Below are 18628 nucleotides of genomic sequence, written 5' to 3' on the forward strand. Positions count from 1 at the left end.
GTGCAGAGACCTGGGATTTCTATGTAATGCAAAGAACCTATTGTAGATCATAGACCCTAGAGGTTAAAGAAGGAATCTTTGGTCTCAGAAAATTACCTTGATAAGTAGACCCCTGCATCACTATCTTTCATTTAGTGTATGAGAAGTGGTTCAGTTAATCAAGTCAGAGATTGATAACTCAGTGATCATTAAGTAGAAAAATCATAAGCCCCTGACACCTATCCCCTTGACTCCTAGGCATTTGCAAATTATAAATCAGGTTCTGTCTTTTTTTTTTCCCCTGAGGGTAAAATAAAACAAAATGGGCTGAAACAGCAAATAAAATGACTTTAGGTCTGACACAGTGGACACCTTCCTGTAGACAAGCCTTAGGCACCTTGGTAGGGATGCCTGCTTTGTAAGTAAAATGGGGAAAACAGTGAGGTTCTAAGCAGAGGACACCTGATTGGACTTGAAAATGGTCATAAGCAAAATTATACTTTATTGAGAGTGGTTGTTGACCTTCTTACGAAAGAAAGGAACATTTGCTTGAAATTCTGTACTCATTCCAAAGGCAGACAGTTGGAATAAAGACTACTAGCATTTGCTTCTTGCCAATTAAATAATAAATGGCTGCATTTTTGAGTGTCTACTGTTTGTTGGTCTCTGTGTTAATCCCTCATGCTCAGTACCTCCAAAGTCACAACCACCTTGCAAGGGAGATCTTACCATTCCAGTCGTATGGGTAAGGCTCAGCGGAGTTAAGTGACTTCCCCAAGGTCTTTCAGTCAATAAGTGACAGAGCACAGCCAACCTGGTCCAGCCTGACGCAAATCCCAAGCTCTTTCCACTATGCTCTCCCAGCATTAAACTTGGTCAAAGCACCCATCCCTCTGGAAGCTCGAACTGCCAGCGGTCTCAGCATGACAGGGAGCCATCAGAGGTCTGACTGCAGAGGCTGTGATGCAAGCACACCTCATCCCCTTGTCAGGTAGCCTTCATATTTAGGCACAGGTAGGCACTGCCATCTTCATTTACAGAGATGGAAACTGAAACGTGTCACTTGTCCCTGACACTTAAGTGGCAGAGCTGGGCTGAAAAATTGGAATTTAATGATCCTGACTTCTGCCTCACTTGGTTAGCCACAGTACTTAGGAATTTCAAACTGGTCATTATGGGATGACATTATGATAACTCACGATTCAATGGCTATAAAATCAACCAGGAAGCAAAACTCCAAGGTATTAAAGCTTCTTACAAAAGCAAATGGTCTTTATTCAGTAAAGGATGCATTAAATAAAATCCACATAAATATTTCAAACAAACAAACAAATCCCTTCTAAAGAACTCCTGTTGCTTTCTCCCTGGGACAGAGTTATGAGAAATAAGTATTGTTCTTTAGTGGAGAAAATAGAAGCTTAAGACAAGCAACACAGTTCTACTAATGACATAAAGATTACAGTCTGTGTAGGTAGGTCACCAAACAAACTTACCACTCACCTTTTTCCAAGGACTTCCAGAAATTCTCCATCATCATGTGGGTCTCCATCATCATCATACCCTTGATAAAGAGGTTTAGAAGACAGAACTGATGTTGAGCAAAGCTTTTCATTTTTAGTACTCTGATTTGTTTTTCTTACTGCTTTTATTATCTTGAAATGTGAGACTGTCATCATCCTAAGCAGCTACTGTATTCCTCTAACTTGGAAAATCATTGTATTTAACTCCCTGCAGACAATGAGACAGCTACTTGTGACAGAAAGAGAAGAGAAAAGGGTAGGATTGGGGATGCCTGTTATTTCTCTATCCCCTGCCTGGTGCCATATCAGTATCTGACAACTCCTGCAAACTTACTCTTTGAAGAAGCCTACCCAACCCCCACCACACACGTGGTAGGAAATGTAAGCTGAAAAGGAAACACCTATATACTACTGTAGAAGAGGAGACTAAGTAAATCTCACACATAAGTTCAGGGCCACCGCTAGTCAAAGCTGTAGGGTGAAGACAGTTTGCACCTAAGACTTGCCATCTTCTGTTTAAACACCATCTCTCCCTGTGGGTACCTAGTACCTATGTGGCATGCTCTGTGGCTTCCCCGGCACCCTAATTCAGTAATCCACATAAAGTCTCCTATAGGCAACAACCATGCTCTGGACATTTTTGGGGCTACCCCTTATGAGAAATGACTGCCCTCATGTGGGGCCTAGCTTTCCTACTTTCTTGCCGCTCCCTCTTGGCCTCCCTACACTGAGACAGTGTCAGTCCCAGCATTGAGAAGCGAGGCCTAGAATCTGAGAATATCAAGATTCTTGCACTTAGCCTGCAGTTACCTTGTTTGCCGGTGATGCTAGAATTTGAGTCTGTGACTCTAGTCTTTAAACATTTTTCTTCCAGGTGACGTGTTTTTGTTTTGTTCAGAGCATTTTGAAGACTTAAGACATATAATGACATGGTTGAAAATGTCACACATTGTGACAGAAGGAATACATTAGGCTGGTAGAGCTTCCAGGTCACACCATGGAAGTGGCTGCCCTTTGCTTAGGAAAACTCAAGATCTCTAGGTTCTTCACTTTTTTCTGAAGGCTCTTTTCCTCCCAGGCCCTCAGAAGTCCCGCAGTGTGCATTGGGACTCTTAGTGGTACCTCTTTTTACATTTTGGATGCTGGGGTATTTTACCCCCAAATAACCCTCTTTATAGAGCCATTCCAAAATCTTACCAATGTAGAATTCTTTGTGGAAAGAGTCCCTCTCAGTGAATTTAGACGCACCGGCAGCTTGACAACTGTCTACATAACACAGCCTGGAAGTTGCCAATTAGAAATCGGCTGGTGGCAGAGAACAGCCGGGGTGCTCCAGGAAGACCACTCAGGCCTCAAAGGAATTTTTCCTCATGTTTGATCATGCACAAAATTAAGGATCACTGGATAAGAACAAACTACTAGTTTGTTTCACCTTTCAGAGGACTTGGGAGCCTGGAGACATAGGTCACTTCTCTGTGTCCGACAGGCTAAGAGTGAGACTAATTCACAGAGGCCCCTGCTTGGAAGAATGGGGGTGGGGGGGGACCTACTACAAAAGATGATCAGAACTATGATTTTACCTAAAACAGTGTAGCAGAAGCATTTTAATATAAAAGATCATTTCTGTTAATTGACATTTCCTGGACTTTGAGGTAGTAGCATATAGCTCTAGCCTGACATTCTTCTTTACCCTATGTTTGTATTCTAAATATCAAGTTTTATGCTGAAGAAACCTAGTCTCTTTCTTTTTAAGCAATGTTTATCCAATACGTGCATTTGTCAAGTAAAATAATTTATTGAGTATATAGGCACTCTTCCCATGTTAAAGGCTCAGCAGAAGACAAGCCAGATGAAGTTACTTCTTTCCTGAAACTTATATTCAGTTGTCTTATCATAAACGAATGAGACAGTGAAGTCTGACAGGCAGATAGAGGCTGGGCAGAAAAGAGGTAACGTGCAGTGGTACAGAGAGTTGGGGGAGGGGACAAGGATGTGCAGCAATGGGCAATCTTCTATTTAGTCAAGTCAGAGAGAGTGATATCTGAGCTGAGGCCTGAATACTGTAAGGAAGCCAGTCAGGCAGAAACTGTGGGCAAGGTGTCCCGGAGAGGAGGCGCACAAGCCCAGAGACCCCCAGTGTGCATGCTCAGTGCGCTCCGGCATCAACAAGCTGCCCAGTGAGACTGGGAAGAAGTGAACATGTCACAGAGGAGGTGATGCCACAGAGGAGCAGGGGAGCAGATCTGTAGGGCTGAATGGGACATTGAGAAGATGTTAGAGGTTATGTCACCAGTGATAATAAGCCTTTGAAAGGTTTTGAGCAGAGGAGTAAATGGATAAAATTTATGTTTTAATATCAATGGTGAAGTTGAGATGGCATCCTAATAATATCTGTCATGTCATTTATTGATCATATTTTATGTGCTAAGCCCTTAATGTGTACTATCTCATTAATCTTTATAACAGCTGCGTGAGGGTAGTCACTGGGGCTAATCTTATATGACAGATGAGTCAATAACTATGCAGTTGGTCACGAGTAACTTAATCACAGTGACACAGGTAGTACATAGCAGCGCTAGGCTTAAATAAACAGTGGTACTTTATTATTATTTTTTTTACAAATAGTTTATTGTCAAATTAGTTTCCACACAACACCCAGTGCTCAACCCCACCAGTGCCCTCCTCCATGCCCATCCCCCCTCCCCCCCACATCCATCAGTCCTCAGTTTTTGTCAGCATTCAAGAGTCTCTCATGGTTTGCCTCTCTCCCTTTCCCCCACCATTTCCCCCCTTCTTCTCCCCCTTGTTCCTCAGTTAAGTTCCTCCTAATCCTCCTCTACGTGCAAACATATGATATTTGTCCTTCTCTGCCTGACTTATTTCACTCAGCATAACACCCTCAAGGTCCATCCATGTTGCTACACATGGCCAGATTTCATTGTTTCTCATTGCCATGAAGTATTCCATGGTATAGATAAACCACATCTTCTTGATCCATTAGTCCGTTGATGGACACTTAGGCTCTTTCCATGTTTTGGCTATTGTAGAGAGTGCTGCTATGAACATTGGGGTACATGTGCTCCTATGCCTCAGCATTTCTATATCCCTTGGGTAAATTCCCAGCAGTGCTATTGCTGGGTCATAGGGGAGTTCTATTGTTAATTTTTTGAGGAACCTCCACACTGTTTTCCATAGAGGCTGTACCAGTTTACATTGCCACCAACAGTGTAGGAGGGTGCCCATTTCTCCACTTCCTCGCCAGCATCTCGTGTTCTCTGATTTGCTCATTTTAGCCACTCTGACTGGTGTAAGGTGGTATCTCAGTGTGGTTTTGATTTGTATTTCCCTGATGAGAAGGGATGCTGAGCATCGTTTCATGTGTATGTTGGCCATCTGGATGTCCTCTTTGGAGAAGTGTCTGTTCATATCTTCTGCCCATTTCTTTACTGGGTTGTCTGTTTTTCGGGTGTGGAGTTTGGTGAGTTCCTTATAGATTCTGGATATCAACCCTTTATCTGATATGTCATTTGCAACTATCCTTTCCCATTCCGTTGGTTGTCTATTAGTTTTCTGGGTTGTTTCCTTTGCAGTGCAGTAAACAGTGGTACTTTAAAATCCTTTAATACAATTTACCTTGAAGTTTCACAGCATAGGCCTCTTTAGATATTATTGAAATCTTTCCCTGTTCATTTTACACCATTGAAGCCTTAAATGAAAGGAACCTTACAACTTGCCTGTTTTTCTAGACGTGTTTTAAGCTTATTTATTTATTTTGAAACAGAGAGTGTGAGTGGAGGAGGGCAGAGAGAGAGAGAGAGAGAGAGAGAGAATCGCAAGCAGGCTCCATGCTATCAGCACAGAGCCTAATGTAGGGCTCGATCCCATGACCCTGGGATCATGACCTGAGCTGAAATCAAAAGTTGGATGCCTAACCAATTGAGTCACCCAGGGCCCCCTTCTAGACATTTTTAAAGGGAAAGAGTGCTATTGTCTTATATAACAGTATTATTTTTTGCATAGAGAAAAGGATATGTAAAAGCACTACCCAAAAATGCATCCTAAATAAATAGGTTCTGCAGAACACTATAAATTCCTAATCTCTAAATTCAGGGTTGAATCTCAGTATCATGGATTTCCTTAGTGGTCTTAAGTATTTTTTTCAAAACATTTAAAAACAGTATTCTTTTTTTTTTTTTAATTTTTAAATTTTTTTTTTTCTAAGAGAGAGAAAGGAAGGTCAGGTTTTTTTTTTTTTTTATTTTTTTAATGTTTTTAAAAAACAGTATTCTGAGAAAGAAGACCATAGGCTTCCACAGACTGCCAAAGGAGGCCCTGGGTGTGGAGACAGTGAATGCAAAGGTTCCAGTGAATTTATCTGGACCTGAGAAGAAGTGCTGTAAATGGTACAGGATTTTTCATGTTTGGGGAGGGGTTGTGGGGAGTGCCAAATACATGGCAAAACTCACAAAGAGGCCAACTGTAGCTGGGGTAACCACATGTACCATTCTGGCCAGGATTATTCCAATTTATGTTTTTGTGCAGGTGTAATTATTAGTTATCACCTTTTTTCAGTCTTAGACGTGTCCTAGTAAGAATAGTAAATTATATGGCCACCATTAGCTATAGCCGTTCTCAAGAAAGCAAGGGTGGGAGATGCAGCCAATTGAGAGCTATTTCTAGGACATGCAGTAAAGGCTGCCAACCCGTGAATTCAGAGTTATTTTGATAGCATGGTTAATCCAAGTTAGATTACACAAAAGATGGCACGTGTGAGTGGCTCAGGTGGTTGAGCACCTGACTTTGGCTCAGGTCTCAGGTCATGATCTCGTAGTTTGTGAGTTTGAGCCCTGCGTGGAGCTCTGTGCTGAGAGCTCAGAGCCTGGAGCCTGCTTCAGATTCTGTGTCTGCCTTTCTCTCCCTCTGCCCCTCTCTCTCTTTCTCTCTCAAAAATAAACAAACATTGGAAAGAAGATTACACAAATGATATGATGGAAAAAGATGCTGTTATAATAATAATAATTTCTCTCTTACAGCCAAAAAAGAGCATAAAATGGAAGAAAGTCATTTGGAGAATGCACAGAAAAGGTAAGTAGTTCTGACTTGGCCTTAGCCCTTTCTTTGGCTAGCTGTTCCTTTTTTTCTGTTTTTTATTTTCAAGTTTACTTATTTATTTTGAGAGAGAGAACACAAGCAGGGGAGGGGCAAGGAGAGAGGGAGAGAGAGAATCCCAAGCAGGCTCCACTCTTAGCGTGGACCCCCAGCCGGGGCTCGAACTCATGAATCATGAGATAATGACCTAAGTCGAGATCAAGTTGGACATTTAATCAACCAAGCCACCCAGGCACCCTAGCTGTTTCTTTTTATTATTATTATTATTAAGTGCATTCTTATTGCTATGGGACCATTACCTTATCTATCCCCAGAACTTACCCATCCCCATTAACTCTGTACCCATTAAACCATCACCCCCCATTCTCCTCCCCCACCCCAGCTCCTGGCAACCATTATTCTACTTCCTGTCTCTGCGACTTTGACCACTCTAGATGCATCATATAAACAGACTCAATACAGCATCTTTCATTTTATGACTGGCTGATTTTACTTAGCATAATGTCTGACTGGCCACTCTTTTTATCCCCATTTGTTAAGACTATGCATCCATGAGCAATAATATTCTGTCAGGAGCTGGGGGGAAAGCACTAAGGCAGGACTTGGGAATATTTCTCCTCAAAGAGTACAGAACCATTCAGACGTGATTGGTTGACATGTGTCATACACATCATGACACTGTCTGCCTCTCCTCCTGAACCACTCTGCTCCTCTGCTCCTGAACCACTTTGTGGAAGTTGGGAATCATGTGATCCTTCTTAGCATTACAACTAGACTAAACCAACTCTTGCAAATACCTAAGAGACTTATGTCTTTCATCAGATCTGAGACAGTACTGTAAACAAGGGTTAAGTGGGGACGAGGGACTGACCTGTGAATATGAAAAGGACCCCAAAAATTGGAAGAGATCTCTGAGGTCTTCTGTTGAACTCCTCACCCACTTTAGGCCTCTTCTTTGCTCTTCTCTCTCTTAATAGACAGCAGAATGGAACCAGCCAGTTTACCCAGTAATCATTGGCTCTGGGTCTTCATACGGGTTTTTGTTTTTGTCATTTGACCAGGTAGTCAGCTTGGCTGTGTCTCCCTCTTAAAAGGGTGAGTGGGGGCATACTGAGGCATTCTCATATTCAGCACAGAGAATTGAGATACATTTTGCTGGTACCGGTTCTAAAACGACTAGAAAATTAAGTGAGGGGTAGGGGAAGGAAAGAGCCTATAAGGAAGACAAGCTTTATAAATGTGTGAAGAGAGCAGTTCATTAAATACAAATGAACAAACTCTAGAAATGAATTATTTCCTCTTGTCTAGCCACAATTTTCAAGAGTTCTGAAACCCTGTAGACAGTGCTGTCTGCTCTGCTTTGACGGGCACCAGCATCTTTTTCTGCCTTCAATTGTCAATAGAATTAAAAAACAGATGACGGTATCTGGGTGGTTCAGTCAGTTCAGCATCCAACTTTGGCTAAGGTCATGATCTCATGGCTGGTGAATTCAAGCGCCACATTGGGCTCTGTGATAACAACTCAGAGCCTGGAGCCTGTTTCAGATTCTGTGTCCCTCTTTCGCTCTGCCCCTCCCCTGCTTATGCATGTGCGCACTCTCTCTCTCCCAATCTCTCTCTCTCTCTCATAAACAGTAGAAAATGTTTTTTAATTAAAATACAGATGAAAGTGAAGTTAAGGCAAATCCTGAATTTTTCTAAGTGCAGATGTTCTTGAGACACAGTTACCACCCACACATGACCGTCTTTGAAAACCAGAATGATCGTGTGATTATGTCTTTAGATTTTTGTGCCCCTTGATTGGCCTTTTCCCTGTATTAAGTCTTCCCTTCCTCTTGTGTCAAACAAATATGTCTGTGTTACAGACTATAGCATATTTAGAAGAGACTGTCAACAAGGGCACATTAGTGTCAGGACAAACAGACATTTGGTTTCCGGGGTGGATGTCAAATTTCTAATATTTCTTCAAGATTCTTGCTTGCAGGAAAGAGGGGGCCCACCTTAGAGGGGCCAAGCTGCTGCTGTGCATTAGCTATGCTGAGGGGGGTCATAAATTCTTGTTGTCAGCGTTTTCCGTGACTTTGTGGTGAAGGTAGCGTAGCTTTCATGTCATACATGAAATATGTTGGATCCCATCTTTAATGGAGAAACCACGGCTGTTTGGTCGCACTGTTTAAGGAGGTCGGCGGTCAGTGTTGCAATATTCGTGTGAGATTTAGTAAATTCTTATGTTTTATCCTCAAGAGAAACAATTTACTCTGAGGCTAAGGAGTATTTGCTTTTCCTAAGCAGTTTCTAAAGGCATGCATGGAAAACAATAAGTGGATGTGTTCCACTCGGCATCACAAAACAGTTCGCTTTGCTATGGGCCCTTTGATATAATTGTCTGTACTGTAAAAATATTTAGTTGAATTAAAAAGATAGACCTCAGATAATGGATCATGGCAGTCAGGAAAAGAGAACAGGGTGAGGTAAAAAAAAGTTCTATAAAACATAACATATGATTAGAAATCAGGCTTTTTTTTTTAAATATTTTATTTATTTCTAGGAGAGAGAGAGACAGCGTGAGCAGGGGAGGGTCAGGGAGAGAGAGAGAGTCACAGACTGAAACAGGCTCCAGGCTCTGAGCTGGCAGTCAGCACAGAGCCCGACGCAGGGCTCGAACCCACGAACCGCGAGATCATGACCTAAGCAAAAGTTGGACGCTTAACCGACTAAAACAGGCGCCCCTAAAAATCAAGTTTTTAAAATTTGAAAGCTATTTTAGAGTTATCTGCTGACAGATAGAAATTTCAGAAAGCATGATTGCCCCTTTGTCCAGTGGAGGAAATTCCCCTGGTTGTTAAACAGCACCAGTTTCTAGGAGGACAGTGGCTTCGACCTTATAACATAGCTGTAGGTTCGTAATCTAACCTTTAGCTTTGCCTTGAACAAATGAATGACACTTAGGTCCAATAGGGTACATCCTCAGAGCAACTTCATCTCTGTCAAAGTTGCAGAGTGCCAAAACCCTGCCATCCCCTGGGACTTTGTTTGCTTCAGTTCCTCCGAAGTTGACTTGCTTTCTTAGTTTCTAAAACACGTGGGGTGGGGGGGAGTGCTGAAAGTAAGTATTTCTTTCAGTTTGCACCCCCTTTAAGGGTTAGCAAGCAACTCTCACAGATCCCCAGAGTGAGAGGTGGTGAGGGTACATGGTTAGTTCCAGTTTAGTTTTAGAAAAGTGAGGCTCCCAAGACGATGACAGGCTTTTCTGAAGCTCAGTGATAAACCACCAAGCAACGCTGGCGTTCGCTGAAACTGCACAAGTATATGCAATAATTTGGTCTCACAATCTGGACTCCAGATAAAGCCAGGGGTCTGGGGTGATCCATGAAGCACAAAGACTGGAGTTCCTATACTCCTCACTATATCCTGCTGGAAAATAGGAAGATCATTTGCTCCTCTGAAGACTTTGTCTTCTCTGTTAACGAACAAATAAATATGTTCCTGTATAGAACGTGACCATAAGGAAAAGAGGGAAAAATGATGATGTGCTCTCCTGGGGGGTAAATATTGGGGGCAACTGTGTCTACGGTAGTAACAGGGCGGGTGCCTGGGTAGCTCAGTCCGTTAAGCGTCTGACTTCGACTCGGGTCATGATCTCATGGTTTATGAGTTCAAGTTCCACGTCAGGCTCTGTGAAGACAGCTCAGAGCCTGGAGCCCACTTCGGATTCTGTGTCTCCCTCTCTCTCTGTCCTTCCCCAGCTCCCTCTCTGTCTCTGTCTCTCAAAAAAATGAATAAATGTTAAAAAAAATTTTAATAAATAAAGTGGTAATGGGGAAAACAGGCTATTTTATTTTTTAAATGCCTGCATCAATGAGCATGAGCAACAGAAGGGTAGAGTGGAAAAGGCATTTCATTGAGAATCAAAGGACCCAAGTGGTAGGCCCAACTCTACCAAAGAATAAAGTCATTCAGTCTTTCTAGGTCTCGGTTTTCTCATCTCTAAAATGAGAACATTGGACAAGTTGACGTATAAGTCCCTTCCAATTCTGGTCCCGTGACTCTAGAAGAAACTTATGGGCTGTTCCTGTGGGTTATGTAACTCTCTACAGTCAATGTAATTTTCATTTCAAATGAAATAAAAGTACATGTTACAGAGCATGCATTTGGTTTTATCACTATTGTGGCTGCTGCAGAGTTAGGAGTCGTGTCTGGTGTGAAAGGGGACATTCCTACTTTCTTCCGTTACTGGTTTTGCTCCAAAATATGTATGTTTGGAATTATAAGAGAGTCCTTTAAGAAATTACAGCAGTTATTGCCTTTCTCCACTTATGCACTTCCAGTCTTTTAATAACTGGGAGCCAAAATCCCCTGGCCAGTAGTTTTAATTTGCATTAAAAACAGATTTATTCTTTACAGAAGCACAAAGAATTTATGGGACTCGGAGCCGCAGCTCCGGCTTGGATCTCACCTAATCATAGCCATGGAATCAATTAACAGTTCATCTGTGAAATGTGATAAAATCTTATGAGATACATATTGCCCAATAACTGAGAACGAGATGAAAGTATTCTCTATAATAGTGACGGGGCTTCAGGGTTTTACAATTGCCGTTGAATAGAGCTCCATTAGAAGCTCAGTATTCAGGATGGCCACAAAAAAAAAAAAAAAAAAAAAAAAAAACTGTGTCTGAACAGATGATAGAGCACTGAGTAGTAAACTGGCCAGCCATTCTTGCTTTGATTAGTTTCCAACACCCTAGAAAAGGGGGCCATTGATTTAAGTGTNAAAAAAAAAAAAAAAAAAAAAAAAAAAAAGCTGTGTCTGAACAGATGATAGAGCACTGAGTAGTAAACTGGCCAGCCATTCTTGCTTTGATTAGTTTCCAACACCCTAGAAAAGGGGGCCATTGATTTAAGTGTTCTTGCTCATGGCAAATGAGCTTGTGAGGCTTTGGACGGGTGGGGGCTGGGGGTGGGGAACTAAGTGCAGAGCTATAAATTGCTACAAAGCCAGCGCCTCTGAGAAGAGCTGCTTGGGAGGCCCTGGCAGTCTGGTGTGCAGCGAGCCTCCATGGGGTAGGTCAAGAGATTCATAGCGATATCTGAGAATCAACTTTGGAAAACCTGGATCCTTTTCTGCCAGATTAGAGATCATTTTTTTAAGATGAAAGATGATTTTTCATCCAAACCCTCCTGTGCCTTCAGTTCTGTCTCTTCTTATACATTGGTGGTTTGTATTCTTGTATCATAACAAGCTTTAAAATGTAATCTTCTTAGAGATCATCTATTTTAAGTCTTATTTTACCCTTGAGAAAACTGAGAGTCTGATGGTGAGTGATTGACCCGAGATCACGAAGCCAGCAGATGCCAGAATAAGGATAGAGCAGTCTCTTGATTTTCCATGAAACGCTCAATAGATTAATTATTCCCAATGGGCTGTCTAACCAGTGCTAATGCTGCAGAATCAATATGTCATATTTATAATCCATATAATCATTAAACATAAGGTGTGGAGCTGGTAAATGATGTGGAATTGAGATGAAGAACAAACTCATAGTTTTTATCTGCATAAGCCCTGGAATTCTACATCCTCATTTTCATACATGGAAGATATGGCCAGGAGTATCAGGTTGAATTTCACGGACAGTTGGTTTGAACAAATAGGTTTTCTGAGACTTGGGGTAAGCCACAGTCACTATGAGGCTGGGCTTCTTAGAGAATGAATATGTGGAAAATCCCCCCAAATGTCCCCATCTTGATGGTTTTGACAGTTTCCCATCCTCTGTTTCCCCCCCTACCTGTTGCAGTTTTGAAACAACAGTAGGATACTTTGGGATGAAGCCAAAGTCCGGTGAGAAGGAGATCACACCCAACTACGTGTTTATGGTGTGGTATGAGTTCTGCAGTGACTTCAAGACCATTTGGAAGCGGGAGAGTAAAACCATATCTAAAGAAAGGTAAGGTTCTAATGGAGTCATCAATATCTCCCTCAGGAGTCTAGGAAACTGCCTTCTCAAACCTCACCAAGTGTGTGCATTTCACACACACCAGTATTTTCTTTCAGATCAAGATTGAGGAAAGATTATTGCCTGGGGGCTCATGGGGGAAATCCGGGGGAGGCATGCTGTCCACACAAGCAGATACGCTCCCATGATCTGATAAGTTACACTTTCTTAACCCCTTCCAATTACTAGCTAGTAAATGAAAGGGGGGCTGTGCTAATTTGCAACAGATTGGTTCTCTGTGTATTTTCACATTGGCCCAGGCTAAATGAGGCAGCTTTGCTGTCGCAGACAGTATAGACAAATAAAAGTGAATGCTTTTCCCATTAATATACTGAACTTGCATCAAAAGGAAATCTCTGAGACTCGGGCCACACTTAACACAGTGTCGAAGCCCCGCTCTGGATTTACAGCGCCACTTCTGACTCCTCGTATCCTGCTGAGGACATCAAACTGCTTGCCGCTCAAACTCGTTGCAGCCTCCTGATTTTATTAGTTGGGGGTAGAAGAAAAACCTCGCCTCTGAATAGAGGGAGAAAGAGAGAGTGTGTGTTCATTCTGCTTAGAAAGAGACTAAATTTGGCCCTGTTTATCGTGGGCTGGGGGAAGCATTTCTGCTTGATCACTGTTTTGATCAGGTTGCCACTGTTGTGCAAAGGGTGTCATGCATTTGAACTTCAAAAAGGTCTTGCTTATAATGCTGCTGCAGAACAGATGTATGTGAGTGTCATTCAGAGTGGAGTAGAAGGAGACAGAAGACTTCTACAAATTAAGGGAAATGGTTTAAGTAATTATAGCATCCTTATCTCACTGAACATTGAGACGTGAAATTCCATAATTTTTGTTCTTTACTTTGTAATCAGAGACAAGGCACATGCATAATACACACACACACACACACACATACACACACACACACACACATACACACACACACACACACACACACAAATATGTTTCACCTTATAAAGCTATATTTAAAGAGATCAAGGTTTAGAGATTTTTGACCCAGTCAAAAATATTTTCTTAGGGAATTTTTTCAAAAGCCTGCTTTTTTTCTGAGGAAGTCAAAGACCGTTAAAAATGTTTATCAGCATATGTCTCTATCATTACTTTTTTGAAAACATGGGAATTAAAGTGAGTATATCCATTATATAGATAAACTGATGCAAAGAAATAGTTGTGACATTCTTAAGAAAATAGATTATGAATAACGTGGAGGAAAAGAACCCTGAAAGTCTTGGCACTCAACTTCTTACTCTCGTCCGGCGGTTGCTTGTTTTGCCTTTTCAGCTAATAACCTGCTATGGAACAACTTCTATTCCATGAGCCCCATTGGAAAGTGCTAGAGCCGAGCGCCTGTCCTTCTAACAGGGCAGCGGCTGGGCATCAACTCTCCACGCCCGCACCTGAAGGCCAGACAGTCCAGCAGCGGGTCCCTTTGCTTAAGACCTTGCATCTCAGATTTTGAGTGTAATCCTTAGTGAATTTGCCCTTATAGTCGGAGCCCTAAAAAAATGCCCCCCAGCAAAAACAGGGCAATTAATTGCTTTTTATCTTAATAATCTTGCACTGAAATAGTGAACTATAGTCCAGATTAAAGAGATGTTCCCTATCATAGAAGTGAGAGCAAACTAATTGTGAGTCTGAAGTGGCGGTGGTCTCCAGCCATCCTTCAAAGTGGCCCTTTCTCCTAGCCACCGACGTTTCCAGCGCTGCTTCCTGGGTGCAGCTGGTGAATTGCCTACTTCACACTCTGTAAACCAACACCTTGAAAGGGTCATGACTTCACAGGACCCTTCTCAGGTCTCCTCATTTAGCAATTTCAGGGGTCTCTTCATTCCAGCCGAGCTTTGGCGAGATGGATCACCAAGGTTTCCAACCTAGAAAAACATCTCTGAAGCTAATGACAGCTCATAAAATATTTTTGGAAGCAGTTTGTTTACAGAAATCTATTTGTTAGGAAATGCTGGCACATTATGTATATGACTGTTCATCTGGTTAAACAAATTGATTAATATCCAGGGTTTCTTTGTGGTGTGAGGATTTTTTTTAATTGTCCTCTATCTGCTAAGCTATTGGAATCATATTCATTAAGCTAAAATAAGCAGATAACTTGAATTCTTCTATTATAATTACATGAGAAACAATATGATTTTGTTTTGACACCCATTTAATCATGCTCAATATTATTTTTTATTAGACTTTTCCAAGAAATCCCAACAACACTAAATGTCAGGATATGGTAACATAACATAGTACAAAGACATCTTCAAAAATGAAATTCAAAACCAAATGAAATCCTGATAGCTTGTAATTATTAAAAAAGAAAAACTATAGTGTGGGATTCCATCAAAAGAAATTTTGCCTATTGGATTTTTTTTTAAAAAATTTTAATGTTTATTTATTTTTGAGAGAGAGAAACAGAGTATGAGCAGAGGAAGGGCAGAGATAGAGGGAGATACAGAATCCAAAGCAGGCTCCAGGCTCTTAAGCTGTCAGCACAGAGCCTGATATGGGGCTTGAATCCACGGACAACAAGATCATGACCTGAGCCAAAGTTGGACGCTTAACCTATTGAGCCACCCAGGTGCCCCTTGCCTATTGGATTTTTAACTATATTTGAAGGCCAATTAAAATCCCCAAAATCATTGGGAAAAATTAAGGGAAAGTGATAGTATTTTCAAAAGTACAAATGCACTTCCAAATGAAATGAGAACTTTAGGCCATTTGTAGTCAATCTGTGGTGATAGAGTATTTACTTCTTGTGCTGCTTAGCATGTTTTCCACCAATACACATTAGCTTGATGCAAAATTGAGATGGATGCAGTTTCATAGCAGGGTGATGATGGCCCCTCATAAAACCCAGAAAACCTCTAACCACACAGATGACCAAACAAAAACATCTAAGGTTTTTGTGCCTTGGGAGTGAATGCTATACCATAGCATTGAGCTGCTGTCAGGACATAGGTCTGTGTTTGAGTAGAGGAGACATTGTATTTCACTAGGGATGTGATTTACCTGCAGATTAACTATATCAGTAGAAGAGCAAGCTCCTATGTGATGGCATATTAATGTCATTAAATTGTAAGGTGTTTAAGCCAACATTGGGCAGAAGAGCAACTTCTGTGTCCAGGCATGAATCCAGAAAGCCTCACTCCCTCGACCTTTGGTCTGTGGCCTGCCCATCCTCATGCTGTCTCAAATACTGGATGGATAAGTTCCAGGGCAGTGAAATGTACCAGGGCTCTCTCTTACCCCTTCTGATGATAGACAATACTCAGTAGTGCAAAAAAGACCTCTAGATAGAGAGTTGAAAATCAACACTCTTATGCCAGTAATTTGCTATGTAATATTGAGCCAGTCGCTTATTGCCTGGGGGACATACAATTGTCACATCTGTTAAATATATGTATTGGAATGAAGCAGGAATTAAATGCTCCCTGTGATCTCTTCTAGCTAAAAATCTCTATGAATCCAGAAAGTACTTCTCTAATATTCTGAGAAAAAGAGTGTTTAAATTCCGAGATAGTGTCTCCCACCTTTGCTCTTCAGCTCATTAGAGACTGTATTAGAAGACATTTCTAGCCAAGGTCTAGCACTGAATTTGGGAGAGATTTTGGGGGCAGGGAGAATTTTCATTGCCTCCTTGATTGGTAACTGTCTTTAGCCAACTTGCCTTGTGCCCAGAGTACTTCCCCTCAGTAGTAATATTGGTCTTAGAGACAACATTTTTTTTTAAGTGAGGAAGCAAAAATGTTTTCCTCTGCTCATGTGTGCCTAACATTGCATTTAATGATTTATTCAAGTTCATCAAGACTTTTACCCTCAGAGGCAGCTTTGTCTCATTTTCCTTTTCATGTACTTTTGTATTTGCACCTCTTGCTATCCAAGCACTCAATGATTTTCTTCCACCTATTTCTTCCACACATTTCTTCCACCTATTAAATCAACAGATTATCCAAGCATATGCATAATTATAAGGAGGTAACCTAATTTTTGCTGCTTTTATTGACTATGCTTTACTCATTTTCTGCTTTTTTTTCTGTTTAATTTTTATGGGATATAGGACCCTTTCTTATGAAATGTTTCACTACTTAGGATATTTTAAGACTGCTCCCCACACATGCCCACCTAGAGCCACAAACCACTACCACACACAAAATGAGCTCTGAACTTGCAAAAGGTAAAGAAGTCTCAGAGGATTCATGACTCCAGGAATAAAATCTTGGCAAATACTTCACCCTGAGCCAAAGCACACTTTTAAAGTATCATTTAAAAAAAAAACCCATAATAGGTAAGTAATGAGTGAAGAAGGAGTTTGGTGAATTTTATGAAAAATGCAAATAAGAAATTTCATTATACACCTAGGTATCATTTACACCCTGGGGGAATGGATGGTTACATTCTAATTTTTAGTTCAGCTCAGTCCCAACAGAGTTTCTGTTCTAAGTCTATTACTTGCAGCTATTATTGCTAATTATGCAATTGCCATGCCCTTGACAGCAGAGAGTTCAGAGCTGTTGTGGGCTTATCCTGAAGGCTGTCCTCACAGCTCCCTCCTGCTCAGGTCACTTTAGGACAAGGAGTTGGAAACAGAGAGAGGCCATTGCTCAGCCCACAAAGGAGCCATTGATAACAGTGTAGATGTTGCAGAAATCCCTCTCTTTATATGATAAAGTTATTCCTGGAAAATTTTCCATAAAATAAAATTTGTATTCATTGAATTTTGCTTCCCAACTGACATGCATACATGGTCATTACAGGGACTACTAACAAGTTAACTTTCTCTTCTCTCGTCCTCTGTTGTATGGTCAAATGATTTGTGTACACATAACTGCTAAGTTTTATATATTGAAGGACTCCTTTAATAATAGAAATAATCACCCCCTAGTTGGCAAAACTTTTAATTTTTCTAAGTCACATTTGAAGACAGTTCTATACAAATACACAAACAGTAAATGTCCCAAAGAGCTGACTTATGAACAGAATTATTGTAATCACAAAGAATAAAGCCTGATGATTTCCCAAGCAATAAATTTAAAACTACTTCTGCAGAATATCTCATGAATAAGGAGAGGAGACGGTAGACTTAAAAATGGTAACAAGTTCAGGATCATTGATTTGAGAAAAACCTAAAACACCTCTTCTGACCCTCTGTCCTCTGGAAACTGTCATTCCATCTCTTTCCTTTCCCTTCTAGCTTCTTAAAAGAAGAGTTTATGTTCATTTTCTTCTTTTTTGTTGGTACACACTTCTTCCTGTATCAGTAAGGACAAAGCCTCAGCTGCCATAGCAAAGGCCAAAATAACTATTGCTTAAACAAGAAAGATTTATTTTACTTTTGCATAATGATCTGTGGAAGTGATCTGTGAAGGAGATCACTAGTCCTTCATCTCCTTTTGTAGCTCCTCCTTTTCTTCTATTGCTTAAGAGTGAACCTTTCCCAAGGTCCACACATCAGTGTTCCTCTCTTCTGCTCTCTACCTCCTCCCTAGCTAGTCCCAACTATTTTCGTAGCTTCCCCTACCAACTCTCTGTCATACCCCTCCCAAGTCTTCCTTCCCACAACCAAACTCCTGGTTCCAAGTCTTAGACCCAAATCTCCTACTGCACACTGAACATTCCCACAGGATGCCCAGCTTCTATCTGTAATTCAGTAAGACCCCATTGGAATGTACTTTCTCTTACCGGAGACTGGCTCCTCCCGGGTTCTCAACCTTTAGTCTGCATCACTGTGCTCCTCTTAGCAGCCACAGGTGGGCTGGAAACCTGAGTCTCCTTAACTCCACGAGATTCATTTTGCACCTATTGCTGACTTCTCAGTTTTACCTCCTCAGTGGTTATTCTTCGTTTTACCTTGTTTTCACAGTGGCTCTGCTCTCTTCAGGACCTCATCTCTCACCTGGGTTATTAGAACATCCTTCTGTTCTGTCTACCTATAGGTTTTCTACTTCCTCTCTGTCCTTTAATATTGTATTCAGTTATCTTTCTAAAATAGAGATTAGATTACATCTATGTCTTTAAATGT

The 18628-nt window shown here is 41.2% G+C and overlaps 1 protein-coding gene across 2 annotated transcripts in view; it reads left to right on the top strand.

Annotated features, from left to right (window-relative positions):
- The window catches only part of FMN1 (formin 1), a 394055-nt gene that overhangs the window by 345645 nt on the left and 29782 nt on the right, over positions 1–18628 (top strand). For both annotated transcript variants that reach the window (XM_039247265.1, XM_039247266.1), the window contains 2 exons: positions 6533–6584; positions 12403–12552. In XM_039247265.1, the coding sequence (XP_039103196.1) occupies positions 6533–6584; positions 12403–12552 (202 nt within the window). The remainder of the gene's footprint in view (positions 1–6532; positions 6585–12402; positions 12553–18628) is intronic.

Source organism: Hyaena hyaena, unplaced genomic scaffold (genome assembly GCF_003009895.1).
Source record: "Hyaena hyaena isolate Hyena2069 unplaced genomic scaffold, ASM300989v1 scaffold_292, whole genome shotgun sequence".
NCBI classification, from domain to species: Eukaryota; Metazoa; Chordata; class Mammalia; order Carnivora; family Hyaenidae; genus Hyaena; species Hyaena hyaena.